Source organism: Alosa alosa, chromosome 6 (assembly GCF_017589495.1).
Source record: "Alosa alosa isolate M-15738 ecotype Scorff River chromosome 6, AALO_Geno_1.1, whole genome shotgun sequence".
Classification (NCBI taxonomy): Eukaryota; Metazoa; Chordata; class Actinopteri; order Clupeiformes; family Clupeidae; genus Alosa; species Alosa alosa.
This window is the reverse complement of record NC_063194.1, coordinates 16086428-16109847: the sequence shown is the minus strand read 5'-3', so window position 1 is coordinate 16109847 and position 23420 is coordinate 16086428. Positions and strand designations below refer to the sequence as shown.

Below are 23420 nucleotides of genomic sequence, written 5' to 3'. Positions count from 1 at the left end.
TGTGCAGTATTTTCTCAGCTTAAAGTAATCCAGAAGTGATGATGGCTCCTTGGCAAACCAATGGCAACACTTCACAACAACAACAAACCTCCACCTAATTGAAATTACCTCTTGAATGGTGTCAGTATCCAATATCATCTCTAATTTACTCTCACACTAATGTCCCATTCTTAACATGTCCTTGCATCTTAGTGTTTTTCACAGTTGGTTAACAAGTCAATTAGTGTTGTAAGATAAGAGTCCCCTTGCCACTCTTTCAAGAATACACAATTCCTTAATGTCTAGCAAGTCCTTAAAGGCATACAATTTGTTACTGTTTTTTACATTACATTTACATTTTACTGAGCATTACATTTACATTTTAGCAGACACTTCTTGACCAAAGTGACTTACATAGGTCAGCTATATTACAAGGGACCACATTGTCCCCGGAGCAACTTGGGGTTAAGTGCCTTGCTCAAGGGCACAACGGGGGAAGCCGGGAATTTCGACAACTTTCAGGCTACTGCACGCTAGCCCAGCTCCTTAACCACTACACTACCACCGCCCCATGATATAACAACTTCAAAGTAATTTTGATGGTAGGCAAACTTGTAATAGGGTGAATTACATGCATGCTCTCTGCAGCTTTAGCCTAGGCGGCTACGGAGAAGCCTCGCAACTTACTTGTCAATGTCTCAGAGAATCACAAATCGCTTTACGCCAATTGTGCAATAAAGACCTTGTAATACAGAGTTTGCCAGAGTTGACCCAAAAGCTGCCATCTTTGCCGATATAAAGAGATCTAGTTACCATCTTTGGCCATATAAGGAGATACAGACCTTCTTATATAGGCAAAGATGGGAGATTTGGGTCCTTTTTGTAGGGGAACTTCAGAGATGTATTCTTTGACAGAAGCTTACTGTATGTCACATATCACTCACAGGTCACAGGCCACTCAAAACTCAAAAACACTGACAGCTGTGGAAAGTTCAACTTGGATATAAGTTGATTATGCACTGTTTTATCGCTGAGTTTAAGGATATGTCATGCAAGTTATGTGTGTCAAGTTACAGATTGACTGACGAGTTTTAGTCTTCGAAACAGGCACCTTATTTTGGATAGACAATAGCAATATTTCAGAGGAGTGATTAACATTAAACAATCTAGGCTGGACTAATTCAACATTAGGCACCTCTGATTTGTTCAGTGTTCTAAAAACGTTAAATAGTTATAGTTACCATTATCGATCATTATAAAAACTCTCCTTTCAACATACTAATAACACATGACAAAATACTTGTAGAACACTTAGCCAGTTCCTATCTATATGAAGCTCCTATTATGATCTCAATGGCGATGCACCTTTTGTTTGCACCTCCAACAGCATGGCATACCTGTTGCAGCCCACAAATGCCCATATATTTGTTTAAAATAAGTTGTATTACATTGTGTAATATTACCTTGTCAATCAACATGGCTCCTCAGAAAGTATCTTTGCAGGTTTGTAAATAAATCCACATGCATCATGTCCAAGAAGGGTTCTATCCAAGATTGGTATTTAAGACCTTGTGTAAAATACATACAAAATACTGTAGGTTTAATAGCTTTCCTAGTAGGCCTATTCTCCACATCCCAGCCACTTCTGGTTTGAGACAACTAGGTGAAAACAAATGCATCCGTCCATCCATGACAACTGAGGTTGTCAAGCTGTCATCAACTTCAGACTGAAGCGCTTTTGCCATTCTCTCTAGCTCATCAGAATAGTTCTATTTATTTTCAATGAAGAAATACAACCACATGGTTTTGCTTTCCCCGAGTGCAGCCCATAGACTGCATTCTAGAGATGACATGACCAAGATGTTGAGAATAGTGGATGTTCTGCACGCCCACCCTGCCCATATTTACGTTCAAGCTCTCTCTCTCTCTCTCTCTGTCTCTCTGCCTGGTTTCTGTCTGTCTCTCCATCCTTTTTTCTGCATCCCTCCCACTAGATTGAAAATGGACCTGCCATGGCTTGATCCCTCCATGGCAGTGATCTCTCCTTTCCTTTGCCTATGCCTGCACGGATTACCACAGGCTTCCCGGAGGCCTTGGAGGGTTGCAGCTGAGCATTTGGTGAGAGAGGGGTGAGGGGTACCCAGTGTAGTTAGAGGTTGGACTGTCCCTAATGTAATGGGGAATGCACCAGCTGAGGAGCCCTGAAATAGTTAAACGAACATCTGCTTCCTCAGCGCCCACTATTCTTCTCAACATGCGCCCTCCTCATCAATCAACGGCTTCTCTGTTTCCAGAGCCCCCCTCTCTTTCTCCTCCTCTTCTCCCTCCTCTGGGCACAGGGGCGCTGCTAGATCATTTGGGCCCTATGACAGACAATATTCTGGGGCTCTTAGTGGGCCCCCTGACAGTGCTGGGCCCTTAGAATCGTCCTAAAGAATTATAATTGACCTAAACCCTTCTATAATTAAGTAGTTTTAAGTAGGAATGTGCATAGATTAAGGTTGATTAAGATACTTAAATTGTCCTTAATTACCCCCCCTTAATCACAACAAATAAAGGGAACCCCTTGCTTGACACCCTAAATGTAGATTAAGGGGTCACAAAAAGGCGTTGTACGGTAATATTAAGGGCCTGTTTTACAAATTAAGGGCCACTTAAGTGAGGAATTTGAGGAAACAGAATTGAGAGGCTTTTGTTCAACCTGGACTGATATATACTTTATGTATAAATCTTTAAAGCCACCAGTGCTAAAATTGAATAGTTGATCAGTTAGAACCTATTAGTTGAATAGTTAGAAACCTACCAGGTTTGTAAAAGCCAAATCTAAATTAAAACAGCACTAAATCAAATTTGCTCTTGGGGTCCCCCTACAGTTGAAAAGAACAATAATAAATTAACTTAATATGCGTCTTTTGCAACAAAGTACATAACTCCGATACAATATAGACAGAATGCACAGACACCAGAAAGAGCGCTCCAAATTTCTGTAGCATAGCAGCTTTTCCCCATTTTGATGTTTTTTTTTTTTTTTTTTTTTGGAGGGGTGTTCCTACCCGAACACCATCTTCCTATGGCTTTTTTTCCGAGCAATAAGACCTGCTCAGAGTACGGCAAGTACCGTTCGCCCCCATGCTCATGCCCCCAGAGTGTAGCGCTGTACTGTAGCTGCCTGGCTTTCAATGATCAAATTTGCCTTGTTTATTGTGAAGTCATCAACATTGAATTAGGACACCAACATACAGTTATATAATAATAATAATAATGTCATGTGGATTAAAACGTCATGTTATACACAGAAAAACTGACACGGGATGAGACCCTATGGAGCTTACCTACCTGACTTTATCTGTTCAACACAATGTTACACTAATTGTCAGCACAACATTGTGGCCACCCAGTCTGTGGTCATCGGTGTTGAATCCTCTGATGCAGAGGTGATAATATTCATATAAATGTGTACTCACTAGGCCATCCTTAAAAATATTTTCGTTTGCCGTAACCCGACCGACCCTGTCAATTTAGAACCGACCCAAATATTTATTTTTTTCCCCTTTTAGTCCGACCGACTTGCCGGTTGTAAACTTGCGTTAATACCGACCGATTGTTTTTTTTACTCTAAACAACCAATACAAATGCAATAAAATAATAGTTATTTTAGTAGGCCCAAGTATTGTGAATATAAATTACCTACATGCAAACGTGGCTCACTTAAAAAAAAAAACCTGTGGCGTCATCTCTACACCATTGGTTTTACGCATGTCACTTCGTTTCATTCACACAAACTGATAACGCTGTTACGAAGTTCTGGAAGAACTGTGGCCAGATCTTTTCTCATCCCTTCTCCCCCTAGTCTAGCGGTGACCGTGTCGGAGTATTGAAATTGGTTGTGGTCTATTCAGAATTTCTCAAAATATGGGTCAACATGGAGACTGCTGGTCCGCGGAGTCGTGGAGTGAAATTAGGCCCGGTGCTTCATCTGATAATTTGCTGCGCAGTTGATCAAGAAACCGCGGATCGACGAAAAAAGAAAACAAACGTTTCTGCTATCGATGTCATTAAACATGGAGCCCTACAATTAAGTGGTGGTATGAGCATTCATTCAATGAAACTAATCGATAACGTTGGTATCAAAGCTCCGCTTCAACCTGTTGGAAGGCTATTTATTTATTTAACGAAACTTAATAGAACGACGTTGTTTTTGGAACTTCCTTAGAAACAGAGCAGAGACTGTATAATACACTGTATAGCATTGAGTATTGTATAGTCAAATTTCAATATAACGTGGCCAAGAGCTATTGTAGCCTTCTTTCTGGGTACATGTAGATGAGCCCTATGACCCAAAAGTCTGCCATGACCGGGCCTCAGGTCAAAGAAGTTTGAGAAAGGTCTATATAACCTGCATCAGAATGAGGTTTGCAATGGTGCGCCTGAAGGCACGGGTTGAAGACCCAGTCAGTTACGTCACGATATGCACATTTGTGTAAATTCATCCCTAGGTAATCACCATGACCAAAATTGAACTTTTTTTTTTACTTTGAATCTTGAAAAAAAAGATTGGCTGTTACTGCAAACAAAAATATTTTTAAGGATGGCCCTAGGGGAAATGTGTAATATGACTCGCAATGTCATGCAAGACTCATTTATCATGCCAAAAAGGATAGGTATGCAGTGGAAGTGAAGATGACTCGCAGAAAGTTTTACCGTCAAGATGCTTCTTAGCTCACTGCCTTATGAGAGGTTACAGTAAAAAATTAAGGTAAGATAAACCTTTCCTACATTTGCTTGCCTGGCTGGGAACTAGTAGGCCAGGCACAGGTCAACCTGGAACCATCTTCCTGGACTGGAAGAAAGGCTTAGGAGGAGGTCTCAACCTGGGATCCACTGAGTGGGGTAAGGCCTCCAAATGGTGGATTGTTAAAAAAAATACGGGCTCTTCATTTCGAAAAGGGTCTTCACTTGCCTCAAAAATATTGCACAAAAAAGGCAAGTTAGTTTGGAGCTTGTTGGCTGGGTGGTCCATCATGGGTGTTAACATTCCGTCACATTCTCACTGAGGTAGGCAGTAGGACCCATGTGCAAAACAAGAGACAGCGTTAGACACAAAAGGAAGTCAACTTAGAAAGCAGTCCTTACAGCAAACACAAAGCCACAAACATGATATAAAGACAATGATAACATAAAGGATAGGTCAAACACTAGGTCCTAACCACAGAGGCGCATGAATGGAGAAATAAAGACAACACTTGGCTAATAAGAACTAGGAAACAGGAAGTGAACTGAGCACACATGACGGGTACAAACTCTCGGTGAATCTCAATGGCCCTCCACAGACTCATGGGGCCCTACGCATGGTCACTGGCGAAAAGCTTATTTAAATTTAGTGGGATGCATTGGGAGTGTTTTCGTTATCAAACGTTTGGCGGATGGCGCAACAAGTATATCAGTCATCGGTGTGTTTTGGTCGTAACCTCATTTAAACCAATGCGAATGACATCTGTCATTCCCTTTAATAACAGCAAGCAGCGCAAATTCAAACAGCGCATCGGTATTTTGATAGTCAGCGGCGAATTTAAAGGAATCTGCTGGCACTCGAGACCGTATGGAACAGGTATTCCACTACACCATACTTTCCTAAAACCTAGTAGAGTATAGCCTACATGCATTTGCACTCATCTATTATTTGAACTCATTGGCAAAGTGAAACTAACTTCACTGTGGTGTCAGTCAATGACAAAACAGTTATTTACAGTTAATTACTTTCACTATTTACTGACAATGGGTTACCATTGAAAGCCTGGAAAAAGCAACACTTACCTCAATAATGTTTGAATGACTGAAAAAAAACATTTATCCTGCAGGAGTTGCTGCTTACATCTCGTGACAGTGCATCTTCAGCTGTGCTTCATATTTGCCTCTCGCTTCTCGCCTCTACTCATTGTGAGATGTATTTCATATCTTTATTCTAATTATGTTTCCCATTGTAATCGTGTAATTTGTAATTTTTTGCATGGATGTGCGCTGGTGCGTGTTCCTGTGGATGAGAGAAGCAGGGTGTTGTGCACTAGAGCTTAGATCGGGCCCAAAAAATCAAGCCCGACCTGGCCCGACACATTAACTGTAATTATGAGCCCGAGACCGATTAAACCTGATATTTTTTTAATATGTGGGCAATTATAACTGACGTTCTCAACTACAATTCCGAGTTGTTTGAACTACAGAAATCTGTTTAGAATTATATTAATGAATAATGCAATGGAGGACGAAGCATGTATAAACTACGTTGTTTGTTTATTCAGAAAGGAATGGATCGAATCCGAATGAAGAAACGTAAGCCACTTACAATGTAAAATTATGTCCCTGCAGAAAAACTCAACCCATTTCTCTGTGAGGGCTTGCCTCGCTCTAAGGGATATGCTTGGAGAAGTGACAAAAGAGGACATTGAAGGCTGACTATCAGTATTTCTGCCATGGAAAGCCTGCTTCATGTGTCTGTTCATCGTCAAAGTCCTCGTTTTTTTGCTGTCATAGGCGAGCATCGCTGCACTTGTGCAGATGACATTACAAATGACATTTTGTAGCCTAACTTGTATAACTTTGTACACATTTGTTACTTAGGCCTACTTTGCTAAATATACTGTACATTGTCTAATGACATTCATCATCAGAATTGAGTGGTCATGTCCCATTCTGAGGGTCACCATTCAGATTATCAATTTGGAGAGCCGTAGGACATAGGATCCATCCCTAATCAGCTGCGAAATGTTCTCTGCAAGGCAATGCTACACCCACATTTTATGAAAGAAGTTTTTACTAAATCCTGTAATCAACTACAACCCCAAATCAAAAAAATTTGGGATGTTGTGTAAAATGCAAATAAAAACAGAATGTGATAATCTGCAAATCTTGTAAACTCATATTTACAGCTGCAAACATATTTATATTCATATTTATTTATAGCTACAAACTCATAATTATTTACAGCTGCTGTAGCTGCAAAAAGGACACAGACAACATATTAAATGTTGAAAATGACATCTTTGACTATTTCATGGAAAATATATGTTCATTTTTAAATTGGATACCAGCAACACGTTTAAAAAAACTCGGGCCAACGTGGGCAAACGTTGGACGTGGGCCAACAAAATGCTGGAAAAGTTGTGTAATGATAAAGAAAACAAAAGGAGGAATTTTTCACAACTAATTAGGGTAACTGGCAACACGATTGGGTATGAAAAAGAGTATCCCAGAGAGGCAGAGTCTCTTAGAAGTAAAGAGGGGTATTCATTACTCTGTGTGAGCCTATGTGGACAAATGATGAAACAATGTAATATTAATGCTTCTTAACATGAAATTGTGAAGTGTTTGGGGAGTTCATCATCTACAGTTCATAATAGCTAGCCTAGAAATCTAGACGCGCCCAAATTACATTTGCTGCCAGGGCTAGTCTAGCAACTCTCCGTTGGCTTGTGAGCTCCAGAAATCGAAACTTAATCAGGGCATTGAAATCGTGTATAGAGTCGTTTGGTGGGCTTAACATAATGATTGATGGCAGAGTTGCAACGGTTTGGCTTGAATTCCCTTCTACTTGAAAACAAATATCCTATTGCGTGCAGAGGGAATTTGAAAGACAACTGATTATCCCGCCCCTCGGACTGAGCACTGCGAACGGTGAGTGCCCAGACCCTACATTTTAATGTGGGTCTGGCTCGCCAGGCTACATAATAGCATTAAAATATTCAGAGAATCCAGAGAAAGGGATAGAGCTGATAAACAATATTGATGGTCGTGGTCTTTTGGATCTCAGATGGCACTGCATTAAAACTAGACCTGTTTATGTAAAGAAAATCATTGGGCTCAAGAAAACATCTGATAACCATTGTCTATGAGCACAGTTTGATACTCAGTTCAGAAATGCTAATGTAAACTTTACCTTGCAACAGCCAAATACAGAAATACCACTTATCTGGGCCTGAGCTTGTTTAAAATGGACTGGCGGGAACTGGAAAAGGTCCTGTGGTTAGACCAATCAAAATGTGCAATTCTTTTTGGAAATCATGGACTCATCTGGGCTAAATAGGAGAAGGCCTATCAAAGTATCCAACCTATCCAACTTGTTTTAGTGCTCAGTTCAAAACCCAACATCTATGACGGTGTGGAGGTGCATTAGTGCCTACAGCATTGGCATCTTGCACATGGCAAGGCACAATCAATTCTGAATTATAAAGGTTTTGAGCAACATATACTGCCATCCAAGCAATGTATTTTCCAGGGAAGACCGGAATATTTCAGGAAAACAATGCCAAAATTAATTCTGCACATATTTAAACAGTATGGTTCCATAGAAGAAGAGTGCAGGTACTAAAGTGGCCTGTCTGCAGTCCAGACCTGTCAAATAGGTGCATCATGGAATGAAAAATATGATTAAGAATATCCCATACTGTTAAGCAACTTTAATCCTACACCAGAATTCATTCTCAAAACTCTGGCAACTGGTCTTCTCAGTTCCAAAACATTTACAGAATTTTGTTAAAGCTGCAGTGGGCAGGTCTGACAAATTAAGGGGACCAAAATTTTGAATGTTTACAACTCTCATGCCCCTCACCCACTACCACCACGAGTTTGTGCTCGTCAGTGTGCACCAGACTGCACCAGACTGTGATTGACAGTCAGATCTCACACAGCCCTGCTCTGATTGGACCAGAAGAACCGGGAGCTGTGGTTTTTACAAAACAAATAACAGGCTCTAGTTGGAGGTAGAAGTGCGGGTGCAACTGCAGCTTTAAGAAGAGGTAAAGCAGAACAGTAGTAAAAATGCCTGTCACAACCTTTTTTGGAACATGTTGCTGGCATGAACTTCAAAATGAACATATATTTTCCATGAAATCTAAATTTTTTCATTTTCAACATTTGATATGTTGTCTATGTCCTTTTTGCAGCTAAATATGTTTTTACGAGATTTGTATATTATCACATTCTGTTTTTATTTGCATCCCATACATACACAACATCCCATCTTTTTCTGATTTGGGGTTCTAATAGCATGGAAAAATCTCATTGGCAACACAGATCAGTCTTAGAGGCTAATGTTGAGAAATAAAGTCTTCCTTACAGGCAAAGTGCACTTGAGGAGCTCCTCTGTTCTTCCCAGGGTGTGTAGCGCCCTCTCTCGTCTCTGCCACTCACAACACCATCTCCATGCTCATTGTCCCTGGTGCAATCAAATACATACATACATACATAGAATGCACCTAAGTAAAGATTTATCACAGGGAATTATGTGTACTTTGTTTTAGATTAATTGTTTATGTCTATGGTTCTAAGCAGATACTTGTGTCTAAAGTGACTTACAATAAACATTACATTTACATAAAAAAATGTACAGCGCTCAAAAGTTTGGGGTCAGACATTTCCATTCCACTCCATTATAGACAGAATACCAGCTGAGATCAGTTGCATTGTTTTTTTTTATCAGGGCAGCAGTGTTCAGATTACATTATGTGCTTACATTATGTGCTTACAGGTTCTCCAATGTTTTCTTGGTTAGCCTTTCAAAATTATATTAGATTAGTAAACAGAATGTGCCTTTGGGACACTGGATAAATGGTTGCTGATAATTGACAATGTAGATATTGCATTAACGATCAGCTATTTCTTTCTACAACAGTCGAGAACCCTTTTGCAATTGTGTAAGCACATAATGTAATCTGAAAACTGCTGCCCTGATTAAAAAAAACAATGCAACTGATCTTAGCTGGTATTCTGTCTATAATGGTGTGGAATGGAAATTTCTAAGTGACCCCAAACTTTTGACCGGTAGTGATTATATGACCCAAGCAGCCCTGCAAAAGCTACTATCCCACTCTATTTGGTTGTCTTGTGAGATGATTCATCAGAAAAAATAACACAATACAATATTTTGTTTTTTATTATTTACTATGAAAATATTCAACACAACATCTGCATAAAACATACATGTAATTTATATTTTCCTTCATCATCCCATTTTGGCAATCAAACCCAAACCATATTGTGCATATTAATTCATCACACCAGAGGCACACAAATGTTTTGGAGAGAAAAGCTTGTTACACATTTTTGCTTTTGCGGCAAACATTGCTATCAATACAAATATTCAATTTCTACAGTACCTTTTCTTTGTGGACCAACTAATGTTTTATCAGACCATGCATTATTCCTCCATCACAAAAGTATTCCATTTTGTGTCTCCCATAATGTTCCAAAGTCTAACAGCATCAAGACCATAAACAAGAAAGTACACTTCAAAACGTCCTGTACTGCCTTTGAATGAATATATGTACATATATATGTACATGTAGAGGTGTTATTTCCAAAGCTGTTTGTATGAAGCAAGAGTCCATATTTGCAATCCAGGATAAATTGATATACTTGTGCCACTAGAGTAGAATTTATTTTATGAAAAACAAAACACATCTTGCAATAGTTCCTTCGGGGCTTTGTGTGCATTGTGTGTGCATTGTGCTGGAGGTAATATCAGCTTATCACCTAACAAAAAGATAGATGTTTTCAGATTAAGTAGAAAACAGAAAAAACCCTTGCAAAGAGAGAGAACCAGAGTAGATAAGGGGAGTCATGTTTGGACAGCGACGTTGTGAATTATTCATTCAAAAGGCCCTGAGTCTAATGCTTGACCGCTCTCCTGTCTGTGCCATATGAACACTCATGTTCTCAATTTAACCCACATCAATGTATGTGGCTTAAAATGAGAGTATAACAACACTCCAATAGGGTAATTCACTTCTCTCTAATGGTGTACAGACCCGAGCAGGTTTGTGGCTATAAACACATTGAAGATGACATCATCTCTTCTTTTAAAACATGTGAGGGGAAAAAAGCAAGGTCAAGCCTCCTTGAAAAGGTTTTGGAGAAACAATGGAGGATATGATGAAAAGGGAAGAGACAGTTCCTCATGTAACAGTTGCCAAATTCTAAGCTTTTTTGCTTATCCAAGATCAATCAGGTCCTCCTCAATGTGTCCTGCCTCCTCACGTTTCTTTCTCAGCCAATCAGCTCTCAGCTGCCTCACCTCTTTGCCATAGTGCTCGTGTAGTTTGCTGAAATCCTCTAATGTATCTGAGCCCACCAAAGGCCACTCCCCATAGGTTGGTGCAGGACCATTTAAGGGTGTGACAAGTGCGTTTCTTTTGGGCCAGAGTTTGGGGGATCTCTTACTGGTGGTTTTGACGGTAACCTGAGGGGCTGGAAGAGTCTGGCTGCGAGCATAAGCCCATGCATCTCTCATGGCTGGTCCTTTGCCCTGCAGGTAGTACAAGGACCCTGGATTATATGTGGCCATCGATTGGTTGAGTCCTTTCCCTGTCAAAGCAGGGGACTGAGTGGATTCACCAGAGGCTCTTTTAGCCTCTAATTGGGAGAGATCAAAAAGAAAAAGACAAAAGAAACATGACAGTCAATAAGGATACATGACCAGTCCAAAAGAATGAGTCTACCACCACTATCTTTATTTCATTATTCATAAAAGTCTTCATTTTAAATTCAAAAGTCAAAATTCACACATGCTTGTAAGCGCAGATAGTATATCCAGACTTAAGTATCTGACCTAAGATGAAAGGGAAGATGACATTTTCTGAAGAGTTTTCTGCCCTTGTACTGTTGTTTTATTGTTTCCAGTGCATCCAGCCCTCTTACCTTCATACAGCCTGCCCAGCTCCTTCACCAGCAGTGACAGACAGGTGTGGCTGGCAGAGTGAAGGGCATGGACCCAACTCTCCTGGCTCAGGCAATCTTCAGCTGCAAGCCTGTAGGTCCTCAGTCCGAGGCCTGTGAACACCAGCGAGAAACAGTGCTGGCTTTCCGGTAGACTGGGCTGCACAGTGCAGCCCTCCAAAATGATGACCCCCAGCAAGTGACGATCCGCTGGCCGTTCCTGGTAGAAGAGTAGGTTTCCTTTTAAAACAAACCAGCGTCTCTGGTACGAGGTGTTTCGCTCTCTCTGCAAAAGATTAAGGGCCCAGAGTTCAAATGAAATAGTCAACACTGAATAGAGAGCCCAATATTCAACAATGTGTTATTCCTATAATCCCCAACAAGAAACAGCTAATTCACAAATGTGTACAGCACCAGTGCAGTGAAAACATTAAAAACAGGAGTGCAGGTAAAGTCATTGTGTTAGTCCTCTCAAATCATTTTACAATTTAGATCATGAAATGATTCAGAATATGAAGGAAAGAGCAATAGAAGCCATCAAAATGTATATCTGTGTTGATGACTCATTGTCAGAGTACAATACCTGGATGAACACAGTTTGGTAAAGACTTATGACTGAGGTCAATGCACACTTTTAAGAATTGTATTGGCAAAGGATATAAAATAAGGCAGCCAGTTTTACCATAACAAAGCATGTAGCATATTCCTGTATGATATGAAAATGTCAAGCAAACAAGAAACCCCTTTTGCTGTAAGTAACAGCTGACACAATAGCTTTGAGCCAAATTAATTTAAGAGGCTGGAAAAAGTAATATCATGGAATCCTGAGACTGGCAAGAGCTCAACTCTAAACTGGGATATGTGTCACTGATAAATAAATAGGCCAGCACAAGATTAATGGGGTGTGTGATATCCAGTGTATTGTCTGATGCCAGAGGGCATTTTATTAAACAGGAAATACACTGGAAAAATACCACCACCACTACCACCACCAATTAACAGCAAGGTTACATAATACATTTTTAATACTCACAGGACAGCTTTGGTGTCAGATTCTTAGCTGCAAATCACGGTTGTCCCTTTAACTATTTCTTGAAACATGAACATGTCCTCCTGGGGCATTAAAAACACTCTACTGTTTGACTCTATTGAAAACACACTATTGTGTAACTGATGTTACTCAAAACCTGTGATGCACTTAGTTGTGTAATGTTCAGACATTTTACATGTAGGTTCATCAGGCATTAAATATTTAAGCATTTTTTCTGATTATCTAATGCTGATGACCTAGTGCAATGCAAGCAATGATAGAGAGAATAAGCATTATGGACTTTTCATGCACAACAGCCCTACCTTTTTAAAGAGATATCCCTCTTTATCGACAGGTGAAGGGCAGGACAGGTAATGAGTTAAAAGTTTCTCATGGATCTTCATCCCAACGCCCCCTGGCAAGACAGATGAACAAGCAGGTGTCTCGCAATGACCATCACCAATCGTCTTTACACGCCATCTTATTCTTGTCAGAGGAAATGTAGGCTAGGCTATGATTAGGCTGGGTGAGGAGGCGCAATTCAATTATTTTGCGCTAATCGAAGAAGGTATCGAACAGTTTTTGGAGTGGACAAGCTATTGCCTTTCGCTATAGATATATCTCTCATAACATAGCCTACTAGGCTAAATTAAATCGACGACCTAGTTCGCGTAGCCTACCTGGGCAAAACCTTCTCGGATTGGCAATTCATTCATTATCCATCCTGCACATTCCGTCCATTCGGTTTGTTTATTTATTAATCATTGTCGCTATAGCCTACCATAAATCATAAGCGTACAAACATTATGCCAATGTAACAACAGAGACGGTGATCACTTACCTGGGTCGTGTGAAAAACAGGATGATATTTTGACAAAGTTTCAAGTTACAACCACCCGCCCTCTTGTAAGTCCTGCAGGACAAGTGTTGAAATATAAATAACTCGACCCACTTCCTGGTAACAAAAGCTTCTTTTGAAGTCAAACCTGGATTGGACGACATTCTTTTAAAATGATGCTGCTTCGTCGCGCAACAGTTGTTCGGCAACACACATCTCACTTCCTCAATAATACAGTTGTGTGTTTTTTTTTAATTTTTTTTAATAACTCTCAAAATCCTTAGAATAGCTGTTAATTCCAAAATATCAATGCATTGGGAACACTGCACATTCAATTTCAAATCAAAACATGACCAAAACTGATCAAGTTTGTGTTATACCTTTACAGAAAGTGAAGAAAAAGGAATGTTAGGATGTTCAAAAAAATAGCAGTGTTTACATTTTTCTTTACAAACTCAAACATTTACTGTATAAACTGTCTCAAGATTTTGCTTTACTTTGAATCACTGCACTAATATCTAGTTGCATTGCCATTATTTCTGTGAATTGCTTCACATCTGTGTTGCATGGAATCGACCAACTACTGGCACCTGTGTACAGGTATTCCAGCCCAGGACGATTGAACTACATTCCACAATTCCTCTGCATTTCTGGGTTTTGCTTCAGAAACAGCATTTTTGATGTCCCCCCACAAGTTTTCTATAGGATTGAGGTCTGGGGATCGGGCTGGCCACTCCATAACATCAATCTTGTTGGTCTGGAACCAAGACTTCCTCTTCGAATATTTTGATATATGAAACTGATCCATGATCTCTGGTGTGCGATAAATAGGTCCAGCACCACAGTAGGAGAAACATCCCCATAACATGAATTGTACACCACCATGCTTTACTGTCTTCACAGTGCACTGTGGCTTGAATTCAGTGCATCGGCGGCCACAGATAGTTTGTCCAACGACCCACATGCACCGAATTCAAGCCACTGTACATGTGATTTGAAATTGAATGTGCAGTGTTCCCAATGCATTGATATTATGGAATTAACAGCCATTCTAAGGATTTTGAGCTTTATTCAATTTTTTAAACACACTGCTATTATTCTGCACACAACTGTATGTTTTGTGGTAGCCTATTAGGCCTACGAGTTTTGCAGGAAATGTCCTGATACAGGCAAGAGCAAGTTTCCCATCACACACAGTTAGCCTGTCTGTGATGGGATCTAGACAAGATTCAGTACCCCCCCCCACACACACACACACATTTCTTCCTGATATAATAGTCACAATAATGTATGTACTGTAGCCTTTGTCCGATTGACTAGGGTTATTGGTGGCCTAAAAATGAGCTAAGTGACCCCAAACCTTAGGCCTATATCTCATGCCAATTATTGGGGGTCCTGAAATAGGGCTGAAATAGCTTGAAGCTATGAACATGGAATATATTTATTTATTTTTGGTAGCCTATTGGCCCAGTTTTGTAGAATCATGCATCATATATCACTAAAAGTGTTTCTGAGAAGAATGTGAAGGGAAATTACAATAACCTCCACAGATATCAAAGCCACTTAATCAAATCAGGGATAGCCCAAGATGGATAGGGATAGTCGTGCAGTTGTAAATTCTACTGGACCTAGAGGGCAGTCTACTGTCAATAAACGATAACAAATGATGACATTTTTGTGCGACTTTTGCCCACAGTTGATCAACTCTGTGCTTTGTAGATGAACGGAGTGAAGCCAAAGGCCAAAAGAATGACGTCAGTTCCGTTAAGTATTTGGATACATGGCGCTGGAGGGAACGACTGGGGAACGTCCATGTTTTAGTACATTTGTTATGTTTATGGGAAACATTATTTAAGGTATGGAGTATAATACATGTAGCCTATCTCATTTACCGACCAGTAGCACTGCAAGGTCCATTTCCCTTATACTTTAAAGCATATCAATCACTGTATTGTAAAAACACACGAGGTTAGCCTTATTAGCCGAATAGGTATCTTATGGTAGCTAGCTAACGCAGTTAGTGCTAGTAGTTAACTGGTTATAACTTTGATATTGTTTTCACCAACTAGCTATTGTCTCGCTAGTCATGAAGAGGGGCAGTCCCTCCACAATTACCATGCCATTTACTGATTTAGTCCCTCGTCTGGCTACTTCGAGACAGACAGGGCTAAAGTAATATGAGCAAAAATGATGGCTAACCTGAATGTCTTTTGCGAAGTTACGCCGTTTTGTCTTTTAACATAACACTTGGTGTTCGTATAGATGCTACTACAACTGCAGTATTTGTTTGTCCACTAGCATGTCAAAAAGAAAAGTCACGTTCGAGGACGGCGACGGGGAGTACGACCTAGAATTGGATGATGTGCCGAAAAAGAAGGTAGCTGATCTTACTCCTGGCAGCTATCCCTTTTTTATGTATAGGAATGCATAGATTAAACCCTGCTCTCTGTCTCTTTCTAGATCTGCGAGGGAGTAAGTGGACCTGGTTCCAGGTTCAAGGGAAAACATTCCCTTGATAGTGACGAGGAAGATGAAGGAGAGGATGGAGACACTGGCAACAATTATAACGTGCTGGACAGTGACGATGTAGAAGGTCTGCTCTGCTGCTGTAAAATGAATTTAATGTGTTGTGAAGATTATTGCTGATGTCTGTTCTGTGTAAACTAACCATCTGTTAATCTATTAGGTCAAGAAGGGGCAACAATTGACTGTGATGAAGGGGTACCCATCACACCTTTTAACCTTAAGGAGGAGATGGAAGAGGGCCATTTTGATGCTGAAGGGAATTACTTCATCAACAAAGATGCAGATATCAGGGACAACTGGTTAGACAACATTGACTGGGTGAGTTCTAAGTCTTCTAAACATATTTTTACAAAATGTACTGCAAGCTATGGAGCCCATGGGGTGTCATTGTGAGATGTTTTAAAAATATACAGTTAAGAACATACCCCTGGCAAATATTGATGTAATTTTGATTTTCTCTTGACCAAAATGTTTGTTCTGACTGAAAATGACACTGCCACACGCCAAAAGGTTGTAAGGCAATGTGATAGAAACATGGAATCAAAGAAATAATAGTTTTTTAATCTTTAACATTTTTATGAAAAATGGCATGTCCAAAATTATTCATACCCTTTTTAAATAATCAATGGAAACATCTTTATTTACCATCAAAGCTCTCAAAATGGTTCTAATAATATCTACCAAGACTCTCCATGTCTCCACAATGATTTTAGACCGCACCTTTTTAGCAGCAATCTGGGTTTTGAGGCAGGAACGATTATTTGCCATCAATTTGCACGGGCAGCCGTGGCCTACTGGTTAGCGCTTCGGACTTGTAACCTGAGGGTTGCCTGAGGGTTTGCACAAAACTGCAAACACAAAGTGCAAGTGTTTTTCATCTAGTTTTTGACACCTGTGCTAGCAACCTTAGCTTATAAATAAAATAATGATAAAATAAATATTAATACAAATTATAAAACAAATGAAAAGCATACAAACAGGTATGTGTGTGTTTCACACCAAATAAAAATATTTTCCTCTCATAACTTTTTTAAACCTGGCAAACTATAGGCGTCAGGGTTAAGAAAGCAACACCATTGAATTTTTATATCAAAATTTCAAAAAGCCATGGCTTGAAAGTGGTCAGAGATAAAGTCCTACTGTAAATGTAAAAATCTTTGAGTAAAACAAAAGTTTATGAAGGGGGTAAATTTACCCATCTAATTTGCCACTGGATGGCAAGCACCTCAAATGATGCACCTTTCAGTAAATACTGGATGAATATATTTGAGCAGGTTTACTTTCCTTTTTTCATATTACCCACATAACAACAGGAAAACACCTAAGATGTATACCAACACCTAAGATGTATATGGTTTCTAAACCACAAGGCCTACAATAAAGTGTTCTGGTCAAATCAGTTCCTATTGTGGGTAGGATTGTCTTTGTAGTTTAGAGCCCTATTTCTACTAGCCCTGCTGTCTGGACCATGTCCATTACGGACACTATCATCACGATTACCACTGCAACCTCCAAGCTATGTTGGGCAGAGGGTCGAAAATAAGCATGGTATGCTTAGTGGACACTGTCGTATACACGCAGACGCACCTCCATTCAATAGACGATCGATCATAATCTCCAAAAGGATATTCTCCTTCAGATTTAGAATAGGTCTAGCTACCCAAAGACTTCATCACACGTAAACGTTTATCAACATTTGGTGTAGGCCTATTTCTGCTTAATTTCTGCTTCAATTTCTGCAACACTATGGCCTGCATCGCTTCCGCGTCATTACAAATGCACGTCTTTGTGTTTCTCGTGTAATACAAGTATTTCCTGAAAAAACTTGCGCAGCGATTTTGGGTTTGAATGAAGCTCTGGATGTCTAGCACATAGTGGAGCAGAGTACAAATGAGATTTGTCACCGTACTTGGAACTATCGTCTATTTTAATCAGTATCGTTGTTTGTCGCAATTAAAAAGTCTCAAGGGCCGGATTACATTATTATTTTGACATACGTCGCGGGCCAAATCCAGCCCGCGGGCCGGGTGTTTGAGACCCCTAACCTTGAGCAAGGCACCTAACCCCTCACTGCTCCCCGAGCGCCGCTGTTGCTGCAGGCAGCTCACTGTGCTGGGATTAGTGTGTGTGCTTCACCTCACTGTGTGTTCACTGTGTGCTGACTGTGTGCTGAGTGTGTTTCACTAATTCACGGATTGGGATAAATGCAGAGACCAAATTTCCCTCACGGGATCAAAAGAGTATATATACTTATACTTATACTTTGGCCTTGTGCTAACTTGTTTGACTGATTGAGGTCTGGACTCTAAAAATGTTGACATTGTTCTCTGTTAACCATTTCTGGCCTTGTTTAGCTGTATGTTTTGGATCATTGTTTGGTTAAATGGTCCAATGATGCCTATTGGGGCAGGTCTCTTGACACACTGCCTGATCTTTTCCTCCAGAGTCTCACTTTAATCTCAGAGATATTTAAATTATCCAGTCTATTGTTTCCTTCATCTCATTTGTTTTGCACCCGTCCTCGTATTCTCAGGTCAAAATTCGAGAGCAGCCTGTGAAGCGAAAGAAGAAAGGTCTCAGCGCTAAACGATGGCGGCGGGCTGGGGATGAAGACGAAGCTGTGGAGGAAAAGCAGAGAGAGGATCGGCAGAAGGAAGAGAGCGATGGAGAAGACGGTGAGGAGGAGGACGAGCCAGCCGAGGACCCCTTGGCCAGTTACACCAAACAGCAGCTCCTAGAGGGTGTGGTTGAGCTGCTAGTTCCCGGCGAAACGGTCACATCTGGCCTGCGTAGGCTCGGAGGACTGGGCAGCAGGAAAAAAGGGAGACTGAGGGAGGGGGAACCTACGAAGGAGGAGACGGCAGACAGAAACGCTGAAAAGCTGGACCGGCTCACGGCCCTGGCAGACAGACTGGTAGGAACTGGAGAGTATGAGATATACCAGCGTACCTATGAGAAGCTGGCCTATCAGGTGAAGAACATGAACAAGCGGAAGGGAAAAGGGGCTCGTTGGGGTGCAAAGGGTGAAGATGATGAGGAAGATGATGAACTGGACATGTTTGCTGAAAAGTTTGACGACAAGAATGAAGGCGGAAAAGACAGTGATGACCAGATGGATGATTCTGAGACAGGTAAGGAAAAGAGCATGGTGTTAAGTGCATTTGCAAAGTGAAGGTTGAGGCATGATTTTAAAGGAAGATCCCACAAAAATGCTTGTCTTATGGTGTCCCGGTAGAACTAACTAAAACTAAATTAGACATTGTTCCCATCGTAAAAAGTAGAGGAACTATGATTTTCTGTGGTATTTGCACATTTCAAACTAAAAGATAATAACTTGCGTAATAACGTAATACTTTGCCTATGTAAATATTATGTCTAGTGCTTTGTTTATCTGCAATAACAAATCAGTCTCATTATTTTTCTTTTTGTGCTGTGCTCTAGTTGTTTCTCTTGTCCTCATCAACTGTCTAATTTAGTTGCAGTTTTGTTTTCATGTGTAGCCATGAATCACTTTAAATAAATAATCTAAAAATACCATGACACCCTAAACTGGGAACATAAAATAGAACATTTGTGTATTAGAAAACATTAGAAAAGTTTCATACATGCATATTTTCAGCAATTGGTCTCTACCCTAATAATTGATGGTCATATTTTATTGTCATTGTATATTTTATTGTCATTGTTTTCACTCTTTGTTAAAATATTACAGGTGAGGTGAGTGAATGTAAAAGTTTTACATGGATGTATGTTAATGTAGTGGACATTAACTGTGAACTGAACACAGTGGTTTTACTGTGATGATTGACAACTACTGTTATAATAGTTTTGGGTTGTTGCATTGTATGAAATGTTTTTGGAGGACAGTTTAGCAATGAAAACAATGGAGAACCTTTCTGCCTTCATGGCTTCAATGGTGTTTGGAGTGCACAGTCTATTAACTAAACTGTTGGAACATAAGTGGACAGGACTTTGACTGTGTTTAAGTCTTCTGTGTCTTGACTTGTGGGTGGATTCTTCACTGATGAATTCTTATTCAATTGTTGTTGTTTTTTCTCAAATCCTTTTGCAGGCACTGATAAGGTAATGTGGGAGTATAAGTGGGAGAACAAAGGAGATTCTGAGATCTACGGACCCTTCAGCAGTCAGCAGATGCAGGTGAGAGGTGGATTTATACCAAGACAAATGACTTGGATGACTTTATACCATGACAAATGACTGGACAGAGAGGATGGAAATAGGTCCGTGTATGATTCGTTCATTTGTTTTTCCATTTAAAAGCAACAATCAAAAAATGAAAATGCAATTGTTTTTTCTATATCTGTTTCTAAAACCAAAAGGAAAAACACGGATAACGAGTCTTTTTTTTTTTTCGATTTTGTGCTCAAAACGAAAAGGGATAAATCAGATAACAAAACAAGCTCTCACATTTGTTTCATTTACTTGCCAGAACACAATTGGCGTGACCTGGAAGTCCGTTGTCCTGAAATAGAAAGCGTAGCCAACAATGTTAATTTACCCAATTCTCTTCTAATTTTCGGGAGTCAGTTAGTCTAATAACTATGTCCACACCTACAGGGGTTTAAAAACAAAGACGACATGTTTAAGAAAAGGGAAAACGTCATGTCACAATCTAAAAACTTTGAAACAGAGTTTTCGAAAATCTCCACTTTGGCCAGAGTTTTTTTCTTCTAAATATTCTAAATATTGGTTTCAGTGACCGAAAACCGAGTTTTCGCGTGGATGAAAGGCCAAAACGCATAAACGCATTAAATAAATAACCGGCTACCTGTAGACATGGCCCAGGTTATTATGTCAAAGACTTGTCTATCCATAGACTCTAGGCTATATAGACCTCAACAGTCCTGCCCCTCCTCCGAGAGAGCTTAGCTTCCGGAAGTAAGTTTCCAATTAATTTCTTATATAAAGAGTTTTAGACCATGCCTTAGGCTAACCAGCTGCGACGTGACTCATCATACAACACATCATTTCGAGTAAAAAAACGAACAGAAAATCCAAAAAAGGCAAAGGTACAAGATTGTGTACAAATGTTAAATTCCGAGTGAAAGAACTAATATCCCGTGAGTCTTTTCAAACGTACACATTTCAAACATTTGCAGTCTAACGATAGTTTAACATGCTTCTATTTTAATGTTAAAATGGCCTCAATATGAGCATGTACAATCGCTTAGTCATGTCGTAGCTGGTTTTAAATCTACCATGGACGGTTACGATTTTATGATTTAGACTCCAGCTGTCAATGGAAAATTTGTATTGAATTCTTACTTCTGGAATCGGCTGTGGGCAGGACTGTTGTGGTCTATACAATATGAACTTTATGTAAACTGAAGGGTTTCGCGTTTCAAGTGGATTGCCAACACTGCAGTTTATTCCTGATCTTATACTGCCACCTAGTGGATAATATTGGCCATATCGTTGATTGACGTGTTCAGTCTTCAACAGCTGTTTTTGCGTATCCGTTTGGTGGGAATTATTTTGCAATACGAACGTGTGGACATAGTTTACTGATCCAATGTTGTTTAATAACTAACTGACTGCCGAAAATAAAGAGAATTGGGTAAATTAACATTGTAGGCTATGCTTTCTATTTGAGGACAACGGACTTCCAGGTCACGCCAGTGGGCTCTGTGCACTCCATTTTGGATTCGCTTCCTACTAGGCAATCAACTTCCTGTTTACATTGTACACAGTAGGCTATGACAGAAAATGGCAGATTACTGGCCTGTCAATTTTAATATAGTAGAATATTGCTAGTTGAACAACAAAGCTACATTAATTTAACCAATTCAGTAACTTCAGTTAATTCATTGATTATGGTTAAGAACATTTTAAACCCTAATCCCGTTTGCTGAAGGGAGTGGCAAACAAAATTTTCACAAAGTCGGTCTACATTACTGTGAGGCGAGGTCCTGAAGACAATGATTATAGAAAAGAGCCATATCTGCTAATGTATTCATGTAAACATTACATTACATATAACAGGAAGTTGATATGCCAGTACAAGCGAATCCAAAATGGAGTCGTGCAGAGATTGCATTGTGTTCTCTGGCAAGTAAACAAAATGAATGAAGGAACGTGAAAACTTGTCTTTTTATCTGATTTGTCAATTTTCGTTTTGACTACAAAATCGGTTTCAGAATTTTATTTCAGAAACGGATATAGAAAAAACAAGTGTTTTTTTGGGATTTCAATTACCCATTTTGTGCATGTCTGTCCTCATACATCTCCTACATATTCTCCTATGATCATGTAGTTGAAAAAGAAAAACATTCAATAATGTTTAGTCTGTGTTCAGGTGGCCTAATGCCAAAAATACTTTGATAAATAATTTTTAAGATTTTGGATTGGAGCTTTACTGCTGACATTTCAGTAATTCAAGTTCTTTAGCTATTTCCTTAAGTTATTTCCGCACCAGTTTTCTTCTCTTTATTTTGCTTTCCTCAGAGGTACCTTGTGAGACAGATTTGCTTTTTAAGAACAATGAAGTTTATTTTGTGTCTTTTATTTTCCTTTCTGCCTCAGGAATGGGTGGACCAAGACTACTTCAAAGATGGCGTGTACTGCAGGAGGATAGACCAAGAGAATGCACAGTTCTATAATTCAAAGAGATTGGACTTTGACTTGTACACATGATGTGTTTGGCGCTGATCACAACAATATTAAAACAACTTTATCTTTTTTTGTAATAAATGGGTGATTCCTGAAATGGGGCAGCTACATTTCTGTACAAACTTTCCTACAGGTTGTTTGAGTCTGGAAGATTATACATGTATGGCTTTGAGGTTGTCCAAAATTTTGTTTAAAGATTTTAAAATAAACATGGTGTATTGACATCTGAATTATCCCATCTTGTGGTCCTCTTCTTTTAATAACAATGATGTCCTTATCTGCGGTAGTTTTTTTTTCTGTAGTTTATAGTATTTCAATATTGAAAGATGTATTGAATAAACATATCCACATAGATGTTCAAATTATATGTAATATTGCCAGTGGCCATCAGTGGGCCAGCAAACCCTTCAAATGTAAATATTTGCTGTGAGTACTCGTCTCAAAATGTCCCCTTTTCGAATAAATATCTGTCTCGGAACCTATGCGTGTTCCTAACAATCATGAAAACCTTGGGCTAACGTTAGTGTGTAAGTTTGTTGCATGCATTTCAGACCATCTTCACTAAAGGAGCTGTTTATTTACACGAAACGAATTCATTGTCCTTCTACCTTGTATTATTAATAACCTTACGAGCACACCATGCCATTTTACCCGCTAAGTTGTACAACGACTTTGAAATCTGGTTCTTTATTTTTATTCACTTTTAACTTT

At 39.6% G+C, this 23420-nt stretch overlaps 2 protein-coding genes across 2 annotated transcripts; one reads left to right on the top strand and one right to left on the bottom strand.

Annotated features, from left to right (window-relative positions):
* Nucleotides 1-9932: 9932 nt before the first annotated feature.
* Nucleotides 9933-13774, bottom strand: pheta2 (PH domain containing endocytic trafficking adaptor 2). Its single transcript, XM_048246003.1, has 4 exons — nucleotides 13557-13774; nucleotides 13039-13130; nucleotides 11668-11971; nucleotides 9933-11382 (listed from the first exon to the last, which is right to left on the bottom strand). Exons 2-4 carry the CDS (start codon nucleotides 13117-13119, stop codon nucleotides 10961-10963), a joined length of 807 nt encoding a protein of 268 aa, XP_048101960.1. The 5' UTR covers nucleotides 13120-13130; nucleotides 13557-13774; the 3' UTR covers nucleotides 9933-10960.
* A 1515-nt stretch (nucleotides 13775-15289) lies between these two features.
* On the top strand, nucleotides 15290-22939 carry cd2bp2 (CD2 (cytoplasmic tail) binding protein 2). Its single transcript, XM_048245992.1, has 7 exons — nucleotides 15290-15409; nucleotides 15852-15930; nucleotides 16014-16146; nucleotides 16240-16397; nucleotides 18613-19210; nucleotides 20152-20237; nucleotides 22623-22939. The coding sequence occupies exons 2-7, from the start codon at nucleotides 15853-15855 to the stop codon at nucleotides 22731-22733; spliced, it is 1164 nt and encodes a 387-aa protein (XP_048101949.1). The 5' UTR covers nucleotides 15290-15409; nucleotide 15852; the 3' UTR covers nucleotides 22734-22939.
* Nucleotides 22940-23420: the final 481 nt, after the last annotated feature.